Source organism: Anastrepha ludens, chromosome 3, assembly GCF_028408465.1.
Source record: "Anastrepha ludens isolate Willacy chromosome 3, idAnaLude1.1, whole genome shotgun sequence".
Taxonomy (NCBI): domain Eukaryota; kingdom Metazoa; phylum Arthropoda; class Insecta; order Diptera; family Tephritidae; genus Anastrepha; species Anastrepha ludens.
In genome coordinates this window covers 79,912,093-79,934,591 of record NC_071499.1, presented here as the reverse complement: position 1 = coordinate 79,934,591, position 22,499 = coordinate 79,912,093, and the positions used below count along the sequence as shown (strand labels likewise).

General features: G+C 37.4%; 1 protein-coding gene across 1 annotated transcript; it reads left to right on the top strand.

Annotated features, from left to right (window-relative positions):
- The first annotated feature begins 2,506 nt into the window (after positions 1–2,506).
- Positions 2,507–22,159, top strand: LOC128857570 (probable cytochrome P450 309a1). Its single transcript, XM_054093322.1, has 9 exons — positions 2,507–2,568; positions 5,507–5,722; positions 7,290–7,428; positions 12,168–12,278; positions 12,336–12,437; positions 15,434–15,856; positions 15,934–16,057; positions 16,124–16,387; positions 21,869–22,159. The coding sequence occupies exons 1-9, from the start codon at positions 2,507–2,509 to the stop codon at positions 22,033–22,035; spliced, it is 1,608 nt and encodes a 535-aa protein (XP_053949297.1). The 3' UTR covers positions 22,036–22,159.
- Positions 22,160–22,499: the final 340 nt, after the last annotated feature.

Below are 22,499 nucleotides of genomic sequence, written 5' to 3'. Positions count from 1 at the left end.
TCTCTGGAAAGTAAGCTCTCACTTTACTCAGCTATCTTGAAACCGATATCAACATATGGCTTTCAACTTTGGGGCACTACAGCTGACTCCAACATCGAGATACTTCAAAGATTCCAGTCGAAAACCCTCAGAATGATCTCAAACAAATTCATCGTGATCTTAAGGTACGCACAATAATAAAATAAATAAGAAAATATGCCACATCACACAACACACGACTACAATCGCACTCAAACGCTTTTGCCATAGGAATAATTGCAAATCCCGTAACCTTCACCAGACTCAAGTGAAAATCTACCAAAGTCCTCATATGTTAATAAATTATGGTGTATTCCATAAATGTTGTTTTTCTCTTAAATGTATTTCATTCAGTTTTAAGTAAAAATATTGCTTAATGTTTAAAAAACAGATTGCAATAAAGAAATTTGTTCAAAGAACTTTTAGTCCATTCGAAGTTAGACTATACCTGCCTCATCCGAAATCAGATGTATTCCTCACATTCTCTCAGAATTGAAAGAGTTCACTTCATTTTAATAATCCCTTGAGTCCACGAGGTGTATGCTTATCAATGTTTTATTACTTGAGATCAGACTACTCACTCAAAGCCTAATATTCATATACGATATAACATCCGGGATGATTGACATTTTCTAGCTACTCGGCCAATTGATAGAGTTTTTTGCTTTCATAAGCCCTCGGAAAAATAGAGCTGCGAAGCCTGTAAGTTACACAGGCAAATGATTCTAGCAAAAGTTTCCTTGTAGGCATACTTTTTTTATGCATGCGTACCATATTTCGACTCAATGTTAGCGTTCGCACATTGGTTTTAAGGCAATTGAGAATTGCGTGGCAATTTATGGAGCAATTTCAGTTTCAATGACATTCCTGTCATTTTGCCGTAGCCGGAAACGAACTACTCGCTCAAGATAATCTGCGGCCTACTTTATTCGGAAAAATTACTTCTAATACATCTTTATTTCAACCTATGCGTTATAGTTAGTCAAAAACTCTGTTCCATACAAATCGATCCTCCCTAATACTCATAGTTGCGTGTGTTTGATATGTATCTGTAGCAAATGTGTGAACATTAAAAATTGTCTGCTTAAAATGTTGGTGTACAAATTTAACTTTTTAACTACCTGATTAAATTAATTTAATGAACGTACATTATACCTGTTGTGAGAAAAATTCCTCGTTAAATTATATTCTGGATATCTGAGGACAGAAATTATATTTGAAAACGTTCTGTTCGCAATATTTTCGATAAATTATTCGCACTTTCGCTCAAAATCTTAAAACATTAATCCACCTAAAAAAGAACAAAACAGAACATGTTGTTGTTGTTGTAGCAGCATAAGCACTCCCATAAATGTACGGGTAATGGCAGTCCCAACCGGATATAAATCCGGGTCGTTCCGATAACGTAGAACCGACTGTCGTGGGAATTCAGAGCTTCTGGACTAATACTGTCTTTGGTCTGGGAGATATTCTCTTTCATAATTATAATTACTGGACTGTACAATTGGAAAATAAAATATATTACTATACATACATATGTATGTACATGTGTATGTGCAACTATAATTTATTTAGTACTGTACTTAATTTTACGTTCGCTTTTCGAGCGACTAGATTTAGTGAACTCCTCTGCGATAATTCTTCGCTTCTATTTATGTTTACATATAAACCACTGATAAGCGCCGGACAACAATTTTCCAGGTTTAAAGCGATTAACAGACGAATAAAAAGTAAAGTATGTAGTCAGTGTAAGTAAAATATCACTCCCGGGATTTTCGGGATTTTAGTTTTTCCACTTACACTACTCCAACAATAAAAATGTATCACTACTTTTGAAGTGATATAGGAGTTTTGAATAGTATAATAATAATCCAAATAATCTCGTAAAGTGTATCAGATTTTAGATATCATAACTACTTAAATGTGCATATAACTTGCACTTAAACCCCTTTTGGTGCATCATGATGTTTTCCACAAAGTTTTATGCCGCCTCCGAACGGCAGATGGTTTTTATGAGGAGTTTTTTCATGGCAGAAATACACTCGGAGGTTTGCCATTATCTGCCAAATAGCGACCGCTAGTAGAAACAACTTTTTCTAATTATCAATTGATGTTTCGTGTACGGGGTTTCCAATCTAAGCACTTCTGAATGGTAGTCAGCACCAACTCATTCGGGTACGGCGGTCGCTATTACTTACTTGACAAAATAATTGAAAAGATGTTTTTGCAGATCACTGGAACTTCTATTGACTCTAGTAACGCAGAGCAGAGTAACTCCAATAACACTAGTGACTTTGGTAGCCCAATTGGCTATTGACAGAACATTGGTTGACAACACATGATAAATTCATGTTGCTGGTTTCTTGGATCTTACGACAAAAAAAATAAAAAAATAAGAAAGTAGGAATATTGGCCAAAGATTATTCTTTGCATGTCTGGTAGAATCTGCCACTACCGATAGTATTTCGCCGCTTGTCAGCGCAATAAAATGGTTTTACCATATCTGGAATTAGAGCAGGAGACTAATGCCCGAAACGGTGGTACCACAATGTACCTATAGAACCAAACTATATTATTTTATATTTTATTTTATTATATATATAGATATTTGGGGTAGAAGCGATGGATTTTCATAAACTTTATTCTCATTCAGTGTAGGTCTTTCTTTTCTGGCAATGTAATCAGTAATTGAACATTGCGATTATGGTTCTCCTAATTTTTTCTGTAGCTCACAATGTCCAGACATGTAGTTCTGCAGCTTATGTTGTAATGCAAAGGCTTCTTCCGAATTGGGCTTATTAATAAAAAAATTATTTTCTAATTTACTGCAAAGTTAAAGACCTTCTCGGATTAATCTTGCATTGAGGGGGGTTGGTTTTTCTTCCTCATCGTTCAGTTTTTCTTCCTTTTAGACCTACTACGACATCTGACCAATAATATAATTATCCCTGAAGGCTTCATCCGTAAGTAGTTCATCTTTATCATCATGGCTGAAGGTATAAAAACCATCTCCGCCAATTTCTTGTGCCAAAGAAATTACTTCGTCTAATAGTGTTGATGTTTGAATGGTTATTTTGCTTGTATTCAGTGACACAAATGGTGTGAGCTTTGAGGGTTCCACGGTTTTTGGAGATTGTCTATACGCGGGCTTCCTATACAAGCCTATATGTACGTTTGCTCAAGAAATTTTTGGATGAAATATAATCCGCACAGCTTTAAAATCGCATAAAAATAATCCACTTTACAGTAATAGTAACAGAAATGGAGGAACCAAAGCTCTAAAACGAATTCTGATGTCCCCCAATTTGGGTCGAAGGAAAAATCCCACTTTGACCCATTTAGAGTGCTCCAATCGAGTCCAAATGTATGACCGACCCCCACTAACTTTGGACGGCCGATCCACCCATGCCAGTGGCACACCCCCTGGAACTCCCCTGGGGGGTTCCCCATACAATCATTTCAAAATATCACCATTTTTTCCTTTACATGAGAAAAGAAACTAAAAAGTTCGACCCAAATTGGGGGACATCAGAATTCGTTTTAGTATGGTTCCTTCGTCAAAGTTTCTTATTTTGATCCCTAGAACACGATTTTCACAGAGCAATGAGCGATTTTTAAATCGACCCGCCCTAATATACATATATAATTGGCGCGTACACTCTTTTTGGGTGTTTGGCTGAGCTCCTCCTCCTATTTGTGGTGTGCGTCTTGATGTTGTTCCACAAATGGAGGGACTCACAGTTTCAAGCCGACTCCGAAAGGCAGATATTTTTTATGAGGAGCTTTTTCATGACAGAAATACACTCGGAGGTTTTCCATTGCCTGCCGAGGGGTGACCGCTATTAAAAAATGTTTTTCTTAATTTGGTGTTTCACCGAGATTCGAACCTACGTTCTCTCTGTGAATTCCGAATGGTAGTCACGTAGCAACTCATTCGGCTAAGGCGGCCGCCTTGCGTCAACTTGGCGAATTTTCATTTAGTGTTGCTGGTCGTGTTCGCACACCTTCCCATTGTTGATTTTTAGTTTATACCCAACAAGAACATTGAGAAGAACGAGAATATAATGAGCATTGACAGAGCGCGAGAATAAAAAGTAACGAGCTGAATCAGCAAAAGATGCTCTGTATTAACGCGGTCTTACTAATACTCATTAAGTGCCTCGAAATTAATGTAATTTTTATGTATTTATTTATTAATGTATTTATGGTTCATCATCTATTTGCCACTCACTAACGCTCGGCGAATCGAAGGTGCCCCATATTTACGGATGATACTGATTGATTTCTTAGGAAAAAAAAAACAATGGCAATGGCATTTGTTAAATAAATTAATTTATAAATATTAGAAAAGGGTGTCTTTACTAAAAAAAAAAAACAGAAGGCAACTAATTACCATTAATACAGTAAACAAAATATTCCACCTATGGAACCACATCAATATATACACTAACAATTTCAAAAATCACAATATTCACGGACCAAGTCAAATCTATTTCTATTATTAATTGTAGCCAATAACTATGTATTAAGTAATTGATCCATTTGACCTTATTACGAGGTGGAGCTATTAAATAACTAATCTGTCGCTGCTATAGAAGCAGTCCGCGAGCGCCAAATGTCAGCGATTGACAACTGTTTGGATTGAAGGCATCCGTTTTGGATGTACTACTTCTAGCTTATGTAAAGAAATCAGTTAAACATAGATTTGTTCTCAGTAGAGTTCCTTTCTTTCGCCTGAAAAATATTAAGTGCAGCCATAGAGCAAGATAATGTTGGAAAATTTTACTTAACGTTTAGAAAAACCACTACCGAAACGTACAATTTATTGTCTGCGTTATACGAATATGACTGTGTATCTCACGCACGTGGGGAGAACTCAGTCTCTTCCAGAGGGCTCTCAGAATATGTTCGAAAGTATCAAAAAATTGGTAATTTGATTCAATCTGCCTTCATCTTCAGTGGGTTCCTGAAGCTCAAACTATTAGTCACCATTACTACCTTTACGTTTTAGCTCAGGCATCTTGAAAAGACAAGTGAAGATCCATCAAAGCAATGCTGTCTGTCAAGCCAAGCTCCAGCCAATTAAATCATCCCAGTGTCGTGGATCGGATTTAGCGCTGTGTTGCTTCTATTTGTGTTCTGTTTTCAATGGAGAAAATTGCATTAAAAGACACAATATTTGATTTCGGTTAAGCTGTGAAAGTGGCAGCGTTACGAGTTCTGAAAAAGTCGATTAAAGAAGACTTCTAGCACTGTTCAAAGGAATAGACAATTCGTAAGCTGTTTTTTTTTATTGGAGGGGGGGTGTGTATTGAAGATGATAATAAATAAATATGTGTATATGAAATTAAACCATCTTATTTGACAACATCAGTCTCGTTATTTGTAATCACACCTAGTATGTTAGCATTCTATAAAGTAAATCCAGAATTAGTTTCTGCTGATAACAGTTCTACGCTGATAACAAAATTTCGTTTTCGAGCAAAAGTTTACGAGCGATCAGTAAAGAAATGGAAACGCTTCTAATCACTGTAACCTCGCTCGGAGCTATCATTCTGTTAGTTTACAAATATTTGACCAGGTATCATGGTGTATTCAAAGAGATTGGATTAGATGGCCCAAAGCCTAATATATTTTTCGGGAATATTCCCAGCGCTCTCACCGGCAAACGGCCGCTATTCTATGATGTCGATGATATTTACAAGTAAGTGTGAAGTACTCAAAAATAAAGGAGCCTATTCTCAAACTGTTGCAAGTGCTTTAAATGTCAGCAGTGGCCAGTTTGACGAGGACAGCAGGTCATTTTATTTCGGCTTGACAAATATGTTATATACTCCATAGCAAATTGGCAAGCTTAAAAAATTTATTTATTTATTTTTTAATTTAAATTTTTTTCATAAAAAGATAGCTCATTTTATAACAAAGACCATTGTAATTCAAGTTTCGAACTATGTGTAGGATTTATTAAAATAAATCAAATAATTAAAAAAAAATAATTGGGTATGGAATTGTATAGTCCATTAAATTTTAATACAATAAGGTGCAGCTTTAAATTGGTTCAACCTTCTCGTTGATTTTTGATGATTTTCCTCCTCACTATGTTGCCTATTTTCTCCATATAAAAAAATGTATGAGCAATCGAAATATGTTGAAACAAAATATGCGGCCGCCGTGGCCGAATGGGTTGGTGCGTGACTACCATTCGGAATTCAGAGAGAGAACGTCGGTTCGAGTCTCGGTGAAAGATCAAAAGTTAAGAAAAAAGTGTCGCGCCTCAGCAAGCAATGGCAAACCTCCGAATGTATTTCTGTCACGGAAAAGCTCCTCACAAATAATATCTGCCGTTCGGAGTGGGTTTGAAACTGTAGGTCCCTCCATTTGTGGGAAAACATCAAGACGCACACCATAAATAGGAGGAGGAGCTCGCCCAAACACCCGAAAAGGGTATACGCGCTAATTATATATATATAATCGAAATATGTATGGTTTGTGGTGGTTCTTTAATTCACACATAATTTAATCACAACGGATTACATAATTTACATAATTTAATTGAATAATCGGGACCCCTAATAATGCGAAAAAATAAATAAATGTTTATTTTATTTAATCTTCAAGGCAGGGTACGACCAAACAAACTCTTCCTGGAAAATCGCGAAATGGTAACACGCATGTCACTTGTAGGCAACAGCTCAGAAAAAGTTCCGGCACACTTATCTGTCATTGGACCGTAGATGCGTACTCCCTAAAAATAGAGGATATATCCACTTCCATTAAGTACTACCCAAAGTACTTATCATGTACTGCTTAATAAGCGAGAATCCTAAAAAACTGGGTGAGCCCTTTCGAAGATGCTGCTGTCGAAGTAAGAAAAAGGATCTGAACTCATTATTAGGGATATTTTTTATTTTATGGAAACCAAACGCATTACACCTGAAGTATTTCACTGGTAACTTGGTTATGTGTATTAGTAAGGTCTTAGATAAGCACGATAAGAAGGAAATCTATTATTAAACCTCCTATTGTGAGAACTGTTTGGAGGGCTTAGACTTAGTTACTCCTAATTTCTGCAGGCCTAAATTTCAAATATCTTACTTTCCACTTGAGATATGTAGTAACCACATATCCACTTGTATACTGTGACTCCCTAATGAAGATTTCAAAACCGCAAATTTTCCCTATTTCGTTTTTGTTCCATGTATTTTTTGTCTTATCTATTCTTCGCATGTGTTTTGATATATGTAGGTCAATACATGTATTTAAATTTTCAGTAAATATAAGAAGACTCACCGCGCTATTGGCGTCTTCCTCTCTCGCAATCCACAAATTTTAATACTGGACCCAAAACTGGCGCAGGAAATTATGGTGACAAATTTTGGAAAATTCCGAGGCAATTTAGCAGCAAATTGGGTGAGCAAATATTTTCATTCCGTTTTCTTTGAACACCTTGCACTATGCCTTTTGGCATCAAAAAAGCTAATTAAAAAAATTAAATTATGAAACCACCATTAGTACCAAGCAACAAAATCAAAAGAAATATATCCCGGATTTTTATTATTTTTTTCTTATGGGTCTCGGTCTCCCAACGCAACAAAAATATTTTGTATGGTTAAACTTTTCCTCTGGAAAGATTTCAGCTGTACAAATCTGCCTTGAAAATAAGCTCGCTATAAAAATCCAAGAAAGATTGGAATGCGATAATGTTAAGGACCTTGATCCAGGGCCGGTGGCCACCTTCACTGCTAACTCAAGGTTAAATAATACGGTCGATAGCAGCATTCACTCAGTAGGGCTGCAATTGAACTAAACCCACGGATACCAGACCACTGCAATGTATTTCAAGCTAAGCTAACTGCTGTAAAAGAAGCTGCATTGAGGGTCCAAAACTCGTCAGAGGTATCACAACCCATCACTTTCTACTCTGACAGTCAAGCTACCATTAAGTAATAATGTAATAATACCTCAATCAAAGGTGCAACTAAATATAGAGCTATTCTACATGAGCTGGGTAAGCGGTACCACGAACGTGGTCTCATAGACACAGACACAGAGGCATTCCAGGAGGGCTAGAAGAGGAGCTGATTTCAAGTCAGACAAATTTGCTCAGTATGTCGGCATCCTTCAAACAAGCTCGGTCTACCTCACGCAGGTCAACAATAGCTGGATCACGGAGCCCATTTGCGAGGTAGCGAGACAGATCGGTCTTAGAATGAATGAGAAGAAAATTAGGTATCTCACCAATCTCGACAGACCTTCCGATCAATATCGAATAGTACATTAGGTGATATCATCACAACAACATGATATCCTTCCAATGACTTCTGCCACAGATGTTGAGTGTTGAGCACTATTTCTTACACTATCCCACTTTTGCGTGAACGCGATATCGCCATCTAAACTCTTGTATACTTCTTTGGGTGTTCGTCAGACATAGCATCCACAATATTTCTTTCATTGCCGTAGAGACGAAGTGGCTTCACCACATTGAAAATTAGAGGAAGAAAACGATGGTATTTCAGTCATGAGTGGGTCCATCTAAGCACAAATGAAGAGTGGCAAACGCTGTAATCTAATCTAATCTCACATATAATTTTCAGCTATAATTTTTTTAGGTATTTTTTTAAAAGGGAACCCTTTTAATACCCTTCCTTTATTTTAGTTGGAACATTTTCGGGTTACCAAGTTTACTGGTAATTTTTTTAACTCCAAATTCGGTAATTTTTTATTATCGGAATGAGGCTCATGACCCCAGAGAAGAAGTGTCTGTAATTCTGGCGCACAAAACATTAATTTTCTAAATATGTTTCTATAATTAGAGGGTGTAAGTGAAATTTTAGTTTTTCATCACAGAAAAATTGAGCGGTACAGAGAGCCTCGTTTGCTCACACTATTTAAACAAATTTTTACAAGTGGGACACACCATTGGAAGTTAGAGAAGAAGAGGCAAATTCGTCCAAAATGAACCTCAAAATTAACTGATAAGTAACGCATTAAGGATATCTATGATTTTGGGCTCAAAAATGCACAATTGATTATTTAAGGTTTCGCTGTTTACTAAAGCCAAAAGTCTTCAATAATCGAAAACAGTTTTCACAAAGAGCCGTTCGCCACAGAGCTGAATAGCTGCCTGAATACTGCCAGTCATAAGCGAACCCCTAGCTCGACCTTGAGCACTATTTTCAGGAATTTTTCTTTTACAATAAAAAAATGAAAAACGGTATTTGAATTTTTTAGGTTTTTTATTTAACAAATTTTACAACCAAATTGAAAAAAAAAAATTTGTTTTTAATTTTAATAATTAAAAAAAAAGGCGGGGAAGCAAGCCCTCCCGAAAAACCTGGAACTGGACGGTGTTGTCCATTTTGGCTCTTCTATTTATCTCAAACACCAAAACCAAAAAAAATATTAATCAGTATGACTGTAGCTGTGCCCCGCTACTGATATAGGGTGGGCCATGTAAAATTTGCTTTTTGAATCGGCTATAAAAAAAAAGAGTCTATATTTTTTCAACCTTTTTTTTTTATTTTGAAGATTGAACATTGCGATTTGAAAATTTGAATGAAAAATAATATCTTCAAATGACTGCCTCGACTGGCTTTACAGAAGGCCATTCGATCAACCCAATTTTTAAGCACATTTTCGATTGTTTGGGTGGCCAATTGATATCGGAATTCAAAAACGGCAGCCAAAAGCTCGAGTGTAACTTTGGCAGTGTGACAAGTTGCACTATCCTGTTGAAACCAAATGTCGTCCATGTCATCCTCTTCAATTTTTGGAAACAACTCGTTGAGTATGTGACGGTAACGCTCGCCATTTACTGTAACCGCGGCTCTTCGCTCATTTTCGAAAAAAAATGGCCCGATGATGCCGCCAGACCAAAAACCGCACCAAACAGTGACTCGTTGTGGATGCATTTGCTTCTCTACAGTAACGTGTGGATTTTCTGAGCCTCAAATCCGACAATTTTGCTTATTGACGTAGCCACCGATGTGAAAATCAGAAAAGAAGAAGAAGACTCACCACTTTGGAAATAGGTTTTCAGTATTTCTCAATTTTGTTCAAGCGTATAGCGTCCCATTTCGTTAATATCAAACCTTTAAGTAAATTTTGAACACATTAGACATGTCATTTGTGTTACCATTCTCAAAAAACTAGGTGGTTCAAAAAGCAAACGCTATATTCCCCACCCTGTATAAAAAAATAAAATAAAAATTGACAAAATGGCGCGGTTTTGAATTTGGCACTCTAAAAATCAGGTTTGGTTTTCAGTTTTTTAATAAAAAAAATACGAAATAATTGAAATAATATTATTATTATAGTACGGGCGATAGCCAGTGACGTTGTAAAATACATATTAAAATTTCAGACGATTCTGTCGAATATTGGTTGTTTTTTTTTTGAGAACAACAGTTCGAAAAAAGTACCTTTGAGATAATTGAGTTTAAAATTCTGAGAGTGGATATTTTCCATTGATGCCCCCACGTGACGAATCTGGTTCTACCTGTTAAAACGGCTGTAGAATCGAAAATACAAAAATTTGACAGTGTATTTTTAGAAGCCTGTACTTTCGAAATATAAAAAAAAAATCCATTTTTTGAAAATTAATCTCTTATATGTTGTCAAGAATCTATTTCAAGTGAACACCAACAATTATATTAATTTATAATATTATAGTGATATATAGATATATATAGATATTAATATATAAGTATAATAAATTTGTTCACTATAATATGAATTTTAGACAAAATTTCCAAGAATTTACATAATGATGCCGAACCGACAAACACAACATTATTGTCGGCCGGGTTGAAGATTCATACTACATAGGTACATTGTACGAGTATACAGCAGGAATGTTATTTTTCGATTGAGCGTGTACATTTGTTAGGTAAAGGGCTTTCCAATAACAGGTGTTACAGGTGAATGGATTGCGCTATCGAGACATTATTCGATTTTTTATGGTCAAAATTGGATGGTATTGATCTGGGCAACGTTTATTTTCAACAAGACGGCGCTACGTGTCACACAAGCAGCGAAACCGTTAATTTTTTACGGGAAAAGTTTCCGGACCGTGTTGCCTCTCGAGGAGGTGATCATAATTGGCCCCCGAGATCCTGTGATTTAACACCCTGAGACTTTTTTCTTTGGGGCCATGTGAAAGAGAAGGTCTACGCCAACAGCCCTGGGTAGATTCAAGGCCTCACAGATGGAATTCGTGAGACTATCGTAGACATAGGGCAGCCACTTTGCATCCACTCGGTTATTGAAAATTTCATGAAAAGGGTATCGTCTTGTAGGTCGTGGTGGTCATTTGCCTGATGTTAATTTCCACTATTAACGGCATACCTTTCTCTTTATAATGAAATAAACAGCCGATCAGTTATATAAAAAATAGCATTTTTCTTCGAATATCAAAATAACTTTTTCTTCTTCTTAATTGGCGCTATAACCGCTTACGCGATTTTGGCCGAGTTTAACAAAGCGCGCCTGTCGTTTCTTTCTCGTGCTAACCGGCGCGAATTGGGCACACCAAGTGAAGCCAAGTCCTTCTCCACCTGATCTTTCCAACGCAGAGGAGGTCTTCCTCTTCCTCTACTACCACCAGCTGGTACCGCATCGAATACTTTCAGAGCCGGAGCGTTTGTATCCATTCGAACAACATGACCCAGCCAGCGTAGCCGCTGGATCTTTATTCGCTGCGCTATGTCTATGTCGTCGTAAAGCTCATACAGCCTACGATATTCGCCGCTGCCAACGTGAACGTATCAAAATAACACCTCTTATTAAAAACCCTGTATTTAAGGCAAGTTTCGCTTCAACTGCTGATTATCAGAAAACAGCTGACGAACCTCAGGACCATCACTTTATGTTATATTTTAAAAGGTGTTTGTGCCTGCAGGGAAATTTCATTTGGTGCTAAACGCAGTATTGTATGTATATGCTGGATTTAGTATTTGTAAGGTTCTAAAATAGAAGAATAAATTGTGATTTTCAAAGTTATGAGCAATTTCAGCTAACTTTTTATTTACAGTTGTCTAAAATATATGCTTACTTATACTTACTGGTTCTATAGATATTCCTATGGGAATTTATATGTATACGTACGTGTAAAAATGCCCGATTTTATTTTCTTACACTTTAAATAGATTTACGATAGAAAGAAAGATAAACTCGCTGCCTGTAATCCTTTCCTCATCAGCGATGAATCGTGGAAATCGAAAAGGTCAGAAGTGAATGGAGGGATAACGCAAAATAAGGTAATTTAATTCTCATCGAAATGTGAGAAAAATAATTATTTCATACCTTATTTCCAGCTCAGTCTGGCTTATCCAATTTGGAAGTGCTGCGCCAATAAACTGGCCAAATACCTTGAGGAAAGAACTAGACAGGGTAATGCCATCATTGAAACTAAGAATGTAAGTATTAAGCTAAGACCGAATAGAGCTTCATCATCAATGGTTATTCCTTTCGAAACTGATAGACGTAATTAATTCTTTCCCAGTTTCTTTGTATGACATGTGAGCTGTTGGTTTACAACCATTTGATTTTGCTTTATCCAGCCTCCGCTTAGATCTAACATTTTTTGTGCCGAATATTTAGAAACTCAGTTTTGTATTTAGACAGAAGCTAAGTAGAAAGTAAAAATAAGACATTTATATTTTCATTGAAATAACAATTCTGATGAAATGAAGCCCTAAAACTAGATATATCTTTTCCAAGTAATTTCAAAGCTTCAAATGTTTAAATAAACGTGGTTTGCGGGCCAAAATTTACTTTCTGTTATGTCCTTGCAAGCAAATAATTTCTTAAATTTTACTAGGTACACTTTAGTTCAAAGTGAAATCCGCGACGTCTCAACATGGTGCACTTTCGGCCTTACCCCGCGATACAATCAATCCCAACTTATAAAATCTGCTCAAAAATACTGATAGATTATAACTAGAGATCGGATTTTTATGCAAATTGAATATTTTATTATGATGAGTTTCTACGTAAGTGCGAACTTCATGTGATGTTAATCAAAATATGCACTTGCATAAGAATCCGATGTCTAATTATAACTTATTTCCGATCTGTACTTTCTACTGATGCGCTCACCTTCTACTCATGTTTCTGGCAAGCTGTTTTATTCTTTTCATAAAGGGTGCGTACAGTATTTGAGAACAACTTGAGAGAATGCTTTTACGTCAATTATGCCTTCTACATAATAATCTAGAGGCCATCCAATCTTGTGTCGTCATCGCTTTTTGTGGATGAGCAGAGTCTTGCTGGTCTGTCAACCGTACACTATCAATTCAGGGTTTCCTACTACTCCTAGAACCTCGATACACAGGTATGCAGCAGAATTAACTCGAACTCCTTGAATTAAGAAGTGGGGTGGCATGACATATATTTTGTTGATCACTACACCTAAAACCATACCAGTGGGTGAAAACTATATGTGCATGAAGGCAGGAAGCTCTGTAGGATTGAAACATAGATGACTATGCGGTTATTCTTTTGGTTTTGGTCTAAATTTTTTTCGTCTGGCGCTTCAGGGTATTTAATTTTGTTCGGATATTTTCGTATTTTCTCCGATATAAACTGTCTTCTACGTATAATTTAGGTCCTATATCGGAGATCTTCATGGACATCTCGATGAATAAAGCCCTCAGAAGCATTAAGCTTCCACGCAAGGGCTCTCAATGTCCTCGCAAGGACCCTCAGGGTAAATGATCGCTTACACATGTCGTATAAATTTCACAGATCGAATAGTGGCAGAACGTTCTTCGTGTTTTTTGTGTTTTGCAACAAATTCTGCATCGCTGCTTAATGCTTCCAACTCATGAAGAATTTTATGAACAAATGAGCGGAGCGAATGAATGACCCTCGCTAACCACTGCTCATAAAGTCAGAAACACCCTAGAACTTTTTCTCCAAATGAACCCGCGCGCAAAAAAAAATGTTCCAACAAAGAAGTAAAAGTAGTGCCAGCTTAAAACAAAGAAAGCCCCTGGATTTAATCTCAGCACAGGAGAAGTATTTAAACAACTACCAGATGAAGGAATCTATTTTCTAACGTACATACACAATGCTATCATATTAACTGGCTTTGTTCCTCCCCAAATGGAAAGTCGCACAAATAAAAATTATCCCACAAATGTCCAAAATTGAAGAACGGAAATTAATCCCAAATCACCGATTCGGTTTCAGAAAGAAACACGGTACTATCGAACAGCTGCACAGACACACATAAGTATCGTAGTACACACAAAGCTTTTAAGCAGAAGATTTCTCGACATATCCCAAGCCTTTGATAAAAGATACTCTACTCATAAATTATTACACTGTCCTACCTCCTTTTTAAACAAAACGAATAACACTCTGAGCTCTGTGAAAGTTTAGCTGGTGTACCCCAGGACAGTATAATGGGCTCAATCCTATACTTGTTCTACACCCACGATTTACCAGTCACTGATGACACCGCTGTTCTCGCGGTTGACTCAAACCCCAGAAGATTTCACGTAAACTCCAAAAAGGACTTGATAATTTAACTCAATGGCTAAGAGATGGGAGAAAGATTGTCACTTGGAATCAAACTCCAAAATCTATACTGGTTACTTAATCGAAATTCTGATGTTTCTATCAAAAGCAGGATCTCACTTTACACAGCCATAATAAAACCTACCTATGGACCTACGGACCCAAACTTTTTAACTGAAGGATTAACTCTCAATCTGATCTCCTTTTACAGACTGAAGAGAAAGTCAATAACGGACTTATTATGCTACTAAGTAAAAATCTAGAAATGGTTGCACCACTGGGTGCTTTCCATGCATGCCTAATATAATGTCTTAGTTTTAAGTATAAGTTATGCTGAATCTTAAAAAACAGATAGCAATAAATAAATGGTTTCAAAAAACAAAAAAAATGTGAGTGCACTTAAGAAAATTAGAGTTTTCTAAATCGATGCGATTTGCAGATATATCTATTAATTTATTTATTTAAGTTGTAGTCCTCTACGTCTTATTTGCAAAAGAGCAAAAAGAAAAATAATGGTTTCGGGAACTTATAGCCACAAATAGATATGCACCCTGTATATTCGATTCCTCCTGTTTATTTTTAATTCAACGACGTTTGTCAACACCAAAAGTCAATTCGTAGCATGCATTAGAAATTTCTGGTAGATCCGAGCGTGGTAACTGCTACACCTATCAGCGAAAATCTCATAAAATCCAATTCATCAGTTCCGGAGATTCCTAATTACAGACTGGCAAAATTAAAAAAAAAATGTTTTATTATATTCTGCTTCTCTGATATATGTGATTCATTCATAAGCATTTTTTGTAAATTTTTGAAATATATACGATAGTCCTAAAGCTTTATTATAATATAGCTTATAATTTTTATGTCACTTAATTCTTCCTCACAGCTCAGCTTTTGCTTCACCTCCAACATTTTAGGCGAGTTTCTGTGGGGAATTGAAACGAATACGCTCGCCGAACCAGATGAGCCCAATATTTTTCTGCAAATGGGACACCAGTGGATGTCAAGCATTTTACAGTCACTAGATCGCTATTTTAAATTGCTGCCAGTACCTTGGTTGCGTCGTTTTGCCCAACCTCGCTTGTTCTCTATAGAAACCAATCAATTTTTTTCGGAAGTAACTAAAGATGCTCTTAGATTTCGGCAAAGTGATGCGAATAGCCAGAATAGAGCAGATTTCCTCAACTACATGCGAGAGATGCAAGAAAAGAAAAATTTATCACACGATGATGTGGTTGGACATATGTTGACGACGATGTTGGATGGCTTCGAAACATCGGCGAGTGTGATCTCCCATACGATTTTTTATGTGAGCTTCAGTGTAGAATATTTGAAAAATCTTAAAAATTATAAAATTTTAATTTTAATAATTGTTTCTATTAAAAGTTGGCGCATCATCCCGAGTATCAAGAGAAGTTGCGTGAGGAAATATTAGCGAATCTTGAAGAGGATGGTTTTGTGAGCTATCAAAAATTGTGTGGTCTGTCATATTTGGATCAGTGCGTTAATGGTAAGAGTTCCCGTAACAATTTTTCTTTCCACATTTATTATTATTAATTTTGCGTTTTCGATTTAGAAACCATTCGGTTGCTCACCGTAGTTTCTATTTATACTCGCATTTGCACTGAACCTACTGAACTAGAAGTGGGTAATGGACATAAAATACCTGTTCGCGTGGGTCAAGTAGTCAGTGTACCAATTTTTAGTTATCATCATGATCCTGATTACTTTCCAAAGCCTTACGAATTTAATCCTAATCGCTTCAATAATGAGACACCTTGGGATTTAATGAAAAAGGGTATATTCCAGCCGTTCGGAAGCGGGCCGCGCATATGCGTGGGTAAGTATTGGGCTCAAGAAAATATTATTATAGTATTATGCCAGTAATGCTTCAGATGACTAAAACCTTGGTGGTTCCCGTTCTTCAAAAGATCTTTTTGGTGTGTATCTCGCTAAACCACTTTCCTGCAAGCTGGAAGAAAACCAAGGTGGTCTTCATTCCTAAGGCAGGAAGGAGGGGCCACATCCTGGCCAAGGACTTCAGACCTATAAGTCTTACCTCCGTTATTCTCAAGGTGTTCGAAAGAGTGATCGACTATCACATCCAAGAGCACTTTGAAACCAGACTTTATCCAGCCCAACACGCTTACCTGAAAGGAACACCTATCGAGTCAGCCTTACATTGTAGTAGGGACCGTAGAGATATCTCTGGAAGGGAAACAATTTACTTTGGCGGCTTTTATATATATAAAGGGCGCCTTTAATAATATTATGGCTTAGTCAATTGTCACTGCTCTAAATAGGCTAGGGGTAGAAAGACTTATCTATCTATCTCTGGATTAGGTCCCTGCTTGGTGGTAGGGAAATAAATGCTGTGGCAGGAGGAGCTAGAATCACTCGGTTCGTGCATAAGGGTACATCGCAGGGCGGCATCCTCTCGCCTCTCCTTGGGCTAGTAGCTATGGATGAAGCCTTAACTCGTATATGGTAGCATATGCCGATGACTTGGTCCTAATGGTCTCAGGTCCCTTCCCATCAGTAATGGCTGAAATTTTGGAAGGTGCACTGGCTACACTCAGTAGATGGGCTGCCAGTTGTGGTCTCAGAGTCAACTCTGGCAAAACCGAGTTGATGCTATTCACCAGAAAATACAAGCCTCCACCTTTTAAGCTTCCAAGACTACACAACCAGTGTCTTACTCTCATCGGAAGTCAAGTATCTTGGTGTAATACTTGACCCCAAGCTCCACTGAAAGCTGCACATAGAAAACCGTGCTAAGAAGGCCAATATAGCCTTCTACGCTTGCAAATCTATGTTCGGCAAAAAATGGGGTATCAAGCCACGTGTCGTACTTTGAATGTACAACTTAGTGATTCTGCCAATTTTGACATACGGTTGCCTAGTTTGGTGGGCAGCTCTTCAGAAGGATTACAACACCACTAAACTAGAGAGAGTGCAGAAAACTGCTGTGTGGACATCACTGGTCCAAAACATGTCCCACTGCTGCGCTCAACATTATTCTGCACTTACTTCCTGTGGATCTGCAGATTAAATTCATTGTTGCTCAGAGTGCTATTAGGTTGAAGGAAATTGACCTTTGGAGACAATTTCCTGTAGGGCATAGTAGCATATTGAAGCAGGTCTCCCCTTTCTTCTCTGTTCTTCGCACTGATCTCTCCATCCGCAAACTGGGATTTGAGGGTTGTGCTAGGGCTAGCTTTCTGAGCAGGCATTTACATGAGAAAAGAAACTAAAAAGTTCGACCCAAATTGGGGGACATCAGAATTCGTTTTAGAGGTATGGTTCCTTCGGCAAAATTTCTTATTTTGATCCCCAGAATACGATTTTCACAGAGCAATGAGCGATTTTTAAATCGACCCGTCCTAATGCATATATATATATAATTGGCGTTCACACCTTTTGTTGGGAGTTTGGCCGAGTTCCTCCTTCTATTTGAGCTGTGCGTTTTGATGTTGTTTTACAATTAGAAGGTTTTGTTGAGGAACAGAAATGTTCTGAAATTTGCCATTACCTGCCGAGGGGCGACCGCTATTAGAAAAAAAATTGTTCTATCGTTTGATGTTTCGTGTCCGGAGCTTATGTTATTAATGATGAAAATAAGGAACAAATCTAGCTCTATCACAAATTTTTCACAAATTCTCAAAATAAGATTTTCGCAAAAATGTTTAACAAAATATAATTTATATTTTTCTAAGAAATTTTTTTGAAATACATTTAATCCTAAAAAATAACAAACAAAAAATTGAAGATGTGCAAAAGGATCGAAGATATGTTACTTTAAAGAACTCCATACTAAAGTACTTAACACTGGATAAATTATAAAATTTATTTGAAATATGTTCAGTTTACTTCTTTTTAAACTGAGGTCTACAAATAAACCAAAATTCGTGAATATCGAATGCCCAAAATACTTGGATTACTTTAATGAAATAGCTCAGGCTAATTGAGGCTGAAATACCTTGAAAGCACCTAACGCCCTTGGTCTCAAGCCGTAGTTTGCGAATTGCTTGAGTGGCAGCGTGGTGTCTGCTGGGACTCCTGTTTAACTTCCATCCTTCGGAAGTCCTCGAAAGTCATAATGATTTCCCTGATCTCAATTTCCTCTGGCCGCCCAATAATCATGGCAGGTAATGGCACTGATGGCTTGTATACGAAAGTAAATGGTTACCTCGCTGATCTTTCTTGTTTCTTCCCTGCCACCAGCCTTAAACTCAGCCCTACGAAATCAACATCTATTTGTTTCACAACATTGGAAAAAGAGGTCAAGCTGGACGCTTATAGTTAGTTCAGCAACGCCCCATATCGACCGTAAATAAGCCGAAAACCAAATTACAGTATGGCAAGACAGTCCTTAAATCGCTGACCGGCAACAGTGGTAACAAAGGCAAGCACACCTTATTTGTAACATTCAGAACATTGGCTGATCCGTATTAACCGAAATCGAGTCGCCTCGGAGGTTTGGTAATCTATAAGTATGTACATGCTAACCGTTGATCAGACATCAGAGACCAAAAACCAACCGCGTTACACCAGCACCACTTCGAGCTGGATATTGTAACTGGTTAAAATCCTACTTTTCCAGAATAAACCTCAACAAACTGGGCGTATGTCCAACATAAAAAGAAGCCACGTGTGGTGCCTACACCTCATCTCATCTACTAAGTTGGGGAATAAGATCGTAGCGTTTTTATCGAAGACTTTTAGAATAAAATAATTATATCAGTAATTTAATCAATTATATATTCGTCGTTGCTATTAACAATCTCTTCCCGCCTCTCGACCAATTTGTTGATACGGTTCTGCCAAAAATCGGTTGGTCTGGTGTCAAAGAAGTTGTTGAGACAGTTTTTAAGGACCTCTTTGTTATCGAAAGTAATGCGGGTGCTGAAGTACTTCCTATTCGAGCTTTTGGACTGCGACTTCGACGACTTCTACAAAATGGGACCTGGACAATATATAGCTCCTTGTTGGCCGTGGCATTCTTTTCGAGCACTTCCCAGTGCACCATGCCCTCCCTGCCCCACCAAACACATATAGGGTGGGCCATATAGCGTTTGCTTTTTGAACCACCAATTTTTTTGAGAATGGTAACTCAAATGACATGTCAAATGTGTTCATAATTTACTTAAAGGTTTGACATTTACGAAATGGGACGCTATACGCTTGAACAAAATTGGGAAATATTGAAAACCTATTTCCAAAGTGGTAAGTCTTCTTCTTCTTTTCTGATTTTCACATCGGTGGCTACGTCAATAAGCAAAATTGTCGGATTTGGGGCTCAGAAAATCCACACGTTACTGCAGAGAAGCAAATGCGTCCACAACGAGTCACTGTTTGGTGCGGTTTTTGGTCTGGCGGCATCATCGGGCCATTTTTTTTCGAAAATGAGCGAGGAGCCGCGGTTACAGTAAATGGCGAGCGTTACCGTGACATGATCAACGAGTTGTTTCCAAAAATTGAAGAGGATGACATGGACGACATTTGGTTTCAACAGGACTGTGCAACTTGTCACACTGCCAAAGTTGCACGCGAACTTTTGGCTACCGTTTTTGAAAACAGAATAATCAGGCGAAATTCCGATATCAATTGGCCGCCTCGGAGCTGTGATTTAAGCCCGTTGGACTATTTTTTGTGGGGAGCCGTTAAGGACAAATGCTATGCGAACCATCCAGAGACGATTGATGCTTTAAAACACGAAATCGAAGATGCCATTCATGAAATTGGAGCCCAAACAATCGAAAATGTGCTTAAAAATTGGGTTGATCGAATGCCCTACTGTAAAGCCAGTCCTGGTAGTCATTTGAACGATATTATTTTTCATTCAAATTTTCAAATCACAATGTTCAATCTTCAAAATAAAACAAAAAGTTTGAAAAAATATTGATTAGTTTTTTTTTTTTATAGCCGATTCAAAAAGCAAATTTTACATGGCCCATCTTCATATTCTTTGGATGAAGATCCGGCTTGACCCTTAGCTTTGGCGTATCTCCTGGAGCCACCCACTCCTTTCTTTGTATTACTATAATATATAGGCACCATTTCTCATATGCCGTGACGATTCGATACAAAAATCGCTGTTTACGACCGCGTGTTGCTCGATTGCAGGCGAGATGTTGAGAAGCAATTTGTTTTTTTCGTTGAGCTGAAGGCTTGAACTTGAGGCAATTGTTCAGTAAATCCCATTGAATGCCAATTCACTACCATTCAGAATTCAATGAGAACGTAGGTTCGAATTTCGGTTTAAATACCAAAATGAAGAGAAAGTGTTTTCTAGTACCAATGGCAAATATCCGAGTGTATTTCTGCCATAAAAAAGCTTCTCATAAAAAAATAGCTACCGTTTGGCGACGGATTGAAACTGTAGATTCATTTTCTCCATACGCGTCGCAAATTTCCCAGACCTCTTCGGCAGCTTTGAGACCTCGACGAAAAGCAAAGAAGGGCAGGTGTCGAAAACGTTCATTTTTGCCTCCTGGGTATTCCATTTCTAAGCCTCAAAACTAATGAAAAATTAAATAACTCAAAAATACAATTAATATAGTTTTGTACATCAGAAAGAGTTCTATCGAATGAGTACTTCCCCTTTGCCAAACAGCAAATGAATCGTTGTAAAATAAAACAAATTATAATATTCCCCAACAAAGTACTTCATCTGCTACTGCTTTCCTCTTCTCCCAGTGAAGCATAGGGACTCGACAATCCCTCTAAATCTCATCTATTATCGCCATTGCTCATTCTGTCTATTGCCATTTCCGATTCTTAATTTCATTGCTGCTCATTGTTCTGGGATACCAGAGCTCTTCGTTTGATGTGCGAGTAGGTCACCAAAATTTTTGAATCTATTACAAGGACTCAAGTCCTGTGATCAATAAACGATCTTATGATCAATAAATTTTGAACATTTCTAGGTTTCCGAACCATAATTTAATACTGACTTCAAGTTACATGAAAAGACGGCGTTTTGCGACAATTCAGGAGATAAAAGCCGAATCGCTGAGAGAGTTCAAGGACATACCAAAAAATGCTTATCAGAATTACTTCGAGGATTGGAAAAGGCGCTGGCACAAGTTTTTTATATCCGAAGTGGACTACTTTAAAGGAGATAAAATAGAAATTGATGAATAAATAAATAATAAATAAATCAGTATTATTTGAGAAAAATTAAAATTCATCTTTTTTTTTTTTTAAATACACGAGATATCTGTAACATGCTCGTGCAAGTATATTTCAAAATTTAAATTTCTTTACTGATTAAACTCCACTCTTCTTCAATTATTATAACATGACATTTTTTTTTCAGGCATGCACTTGGCTCTGCTGGAAATCAAAAGCTGTATTGTAGAAATATTCAAAGCTTATAGAGTTAAATGCGGAAAAGAAGGTCCGATTCTGGGAAAGAGACTTGATTCACCGACATTCATAGTGGGTGTCGATGGGGATTTTTGGCTAGAGTACGAAAGGCTATGAGGTGAGGTGCGGAAAAGCGTGGAATGTACACCAAATGGATTATTTGTAAGGATACTGAACTAAGTAGATTTACTACTCGGAATATAATAAAATTATGAAATTAATAAAATTAATAATATATAACACAAGCATGCATAAAAAAAAAAATAATAATAATTGGCGCGTACACTTCTGTTAGGTGTTTGGCCGAGCTCCTCCTCCTATTTGTGGTGTGCGTCTTGATGTTGTTCCGACTCCGAACGGCAGATATTTTTATGAGGAGCTTTTTCATGGCAGAAATACACTCGGAGGTTTGCCATTGCCTGCCGAGGAGCGACCGCTATTAGAAAAATGTTTTTTTTTTATTAATTTTGCTTTCACCGAGATTCGAACCAACGACCTCTCTGTGAATTCCGAATGGTAATCACGCACCAACCCATTCGGCTACGGCGGCCGCACAAGCATGCATACGTATGATTTTTTTT